General features: G+C 56.9%; 1 protein-coding gene across 1 annotated transcript; it reads right to left on the reverse strand.

Moving 5' to 3' along the window:
• Window positions 1-297: 297 nt before the first annotated feature.
• ETH_00022850 (eukaryotic translation initiation factor 2b, putative) lies at window positions 298-2,505 on the reverse strand (the record flags this gene model as incomplete). The annotated part of the gene is made up of 5 exons (XM_013378861.1): window positions 298-439; window positions 1,069-1,109; window positions 1,564-1,739; window positions 1,958-2,165; window positions 2,374-2,505. The coding sequence occupies 5 exons, from the start codon at window positions 2,503-2,505 to the stop codon at window positions 298-300; spliced, it is 699 nt and encodes a 232-aa protein (XP_013234315.1).
• Window positions 2,506-2,629: the final 124 nt, after the last annotated feature.

A 2,629-nucleotide genomic window follows, 5' to 3' on the forward strand; every position in this document is an offset into this window, starting at 1 on the left:
GGCCAAGTCGTCGACGTGGTGGTTCCGTCTTGGGGGGCTCCCCAAGTGGCTAGCTGCCTAGCTGCCTAGCTGCTGGCTAGCTACCTATCTAGCTGGCTAGCTAGCTGGCTAGCTAGCTAGCCAGCTAGTCGAGAATGCCGAGAGCCAAGTCGTCGACGTGGTGGCGCTGCCTGGGGTGGCTCGCCAGCTAGCAGCCAGCTAGCTAGCAAGCTGACTGGCTAGCTAGCTAGCTAGCCGTTAGCTAGCTAGCTAGCTAGCTAGCTAGCTAGCTAGCTGGCTAGCTAGCTGGCTAGCTAGCTAGTCGACAATGCCGAGAGCCAAGTCGTCGACGTGGTAGCGCTGCCTGGAAAGTGCAAACAAGTAGCTGGGGTCGACTGCGCCCACGTCGGTGATGAAGACCGACACCAGCGAGCGGGGCACGTAGTCAAACATTGGAATGCTGCGCGCAGCCACACAGCTAGCTAGCTAGCTAGCTTTAGCTAGCTGGCTAGCTAGCTGGATCCACGGGTAGCTAGCTCGCTAGCTAGCTCGCTAACTGTCTGGCTCGCGGGGCAGCTCGCTAGCTAGCTAGCTGGCTGGCTAGCGTGGTAGCTAGCTATTCAGCTAGCTGGCTGGCTCGCGGGGCAGCTCGCCAGCTAGCTAGCTGGCTGGCTAGCGGGGTAGCTAGCTAGCTATCTAGCTAGCTGGCTGACTAGCGGGGTTGCTAGCTAGCTAGCTGGCTGGCTGGCTGGCGGCGTAGCTAGCTACCGGGCGAAGTGGCTAAAGGGGTAGCTAGCTAGCGAGCTCGTTGGATAGGAGACTGGCTGGCAGGCTAATCGGCTAGCTGGAGGGCTAGCTAGCTGGCTAGCTGGCTGGATAGCTGGCTGGCTGGGAGGCTAGCCGGCTTGCTGGCTGCCTAGCTACCTGGTGAGCTGGGTGGCTAGCTGGCTAGCAGACAGCTGGCAACATGACAGCCACAAGTCGAGCTAGGATACGCAGGGCCGCATCTGGCTAGCTGGCTAGCTAGCTAGCTAGCTAGCTAGCTAGGTAGCTAGCCAAGCAACTAGCTGGCTAGCGAGGGAATCGTACCTTATGCTCACGTTGCCCATGTTCAGCCCGTCCGGCACCGCCTGCAAACAGCCAGCCGCAGACAGCACTTGGGCAGCTAGCTAAGCAGCTAGCTAGCCAGCTGCGTAGCTAGCTGGCTACCTAGCTAGCCAGCTATTCAGCTAGCTACCTAGCCAAACAGCTCCATAGACGAAGGGCTATCGAGGAAGCTGACGAGGCGCCAGCCAGCTAGCTGGCTAGCTAGCTAGCTGGCGAGCTAGCTAGCCAAACAGCTAGCCGAATAGCCAGCCAAACGGGTGCCTCCCCAGCTAGCTAGCTAGCTAGCTAGTTGGCTAGCTGGGAAACTGGCTCGCTACCCTGTCTAGCCAGCTAGCAAGCTAGCTCGCCACCCTAGCAAGCTAGCTAGTTAGCTGGCTCGCCACCCTAACTAGCCAGCTAGCTAGCCGGCTCGCTACCCTAGCTAGCTAGGCAGCTAAGCAGCTAGCTAGCTAGCTAGCTAGCTAGCTGGAGGCTCACTGCAGCGGGAGGGATGAGCTCGTTGGAGCTTTGGTTGTCGAAGAAGGGAAGATAAGTGAGTTTGAAAAGAGGGGCAACAGCAATTAAGGGTTTATTAAAAAAGCGAGCAGCAACAGCAACAGAATTGGCCCCCCCCACAGCCACAAACCCTCCCGAAGACAACACCGCCACAGTCCCTGAGCCACAGCGACGCAAACCCTAATTTAGGGTTTAGCCATTTCACCACACGCCGCTCACAAACACAAGCCAGTACCCAAACCCTAAACCCTAAGTACCTCGCGGGGCTTTGTCCAGCCCCTAAACCCTAAACCCTCGTTCTGCGCCCAAATTGTACGCCGTAAACGCCAAACCCTAAACCCTAGCCCCCAAACCCTAAACCCTAAACCCTAGGCACCTAGGAGGACTTTGTCGACCTTCGGCATGGCAGCAAAGAGTGCAGAATCTGGCATAAAAGTTGTTTGAATTCCAACTCCTTGAAGTCTTTTTGCCAATTTTCTGCTGCCGTCTTCGCCGTCGCCCCCCAAAACCACAACTTCAAAAAGACACCGCAGCGCAGCGCTGCGCCGCCCCGCCTGCTGCAGCTTCTGGTTCTTCTCGTGCACCTGCGCAAACCCTAAACCCTAAACCCTAAACCCTAAACCCTAAACCCTGGAGCCTAGGCACTCAGCGCTGCGCCCTGCCGCAGCTCGCCCGCGGCCAGAAGACGCAAGCAGACACTCACAAACGGTTCATACAAAGAAGACGGCAAACATAACACAAGATCTAGGGTTTAGGGTTTAGGGTTCGGGGTTTAGGGTTTAGGGTTTGCACCGCTATAAGGAGCCTCTCGACAGCTAAAGAATAGCCGTAAGTCAAAATGCAATCTCCATCATGAAAACAACTCATGCGGATTTCTTCGCCGTCTTCCCACAAGCTGTCGATTTCCGCCACGAGTTCAGACATGCCCTGCAGCCAAACCCTAAACCCTAAACCCTAAACCCTAAACCCTGAACGCTAAACCCTCAGCCCGGGCAGTGCAGAGAAGGTTTCGCTTCGTCGAGCAAGCTTTTCGCGCTGCGCCCAAAGC

Source organism: Eimeria tenella, genomic scaffold (genome assembly GCF_000499545.2).
Source record: "Eimeria tenella Houghton genomic scaffold, Eth_scaff1105, whole genome shotgun sequence".
Taxonomy (NCBI): domain Eukaryota; phylum Apicomplexa; class Conoidasida; order Eucoccidiorida; family Eimeriidae; genus Eimeria; species Eimeria tenella.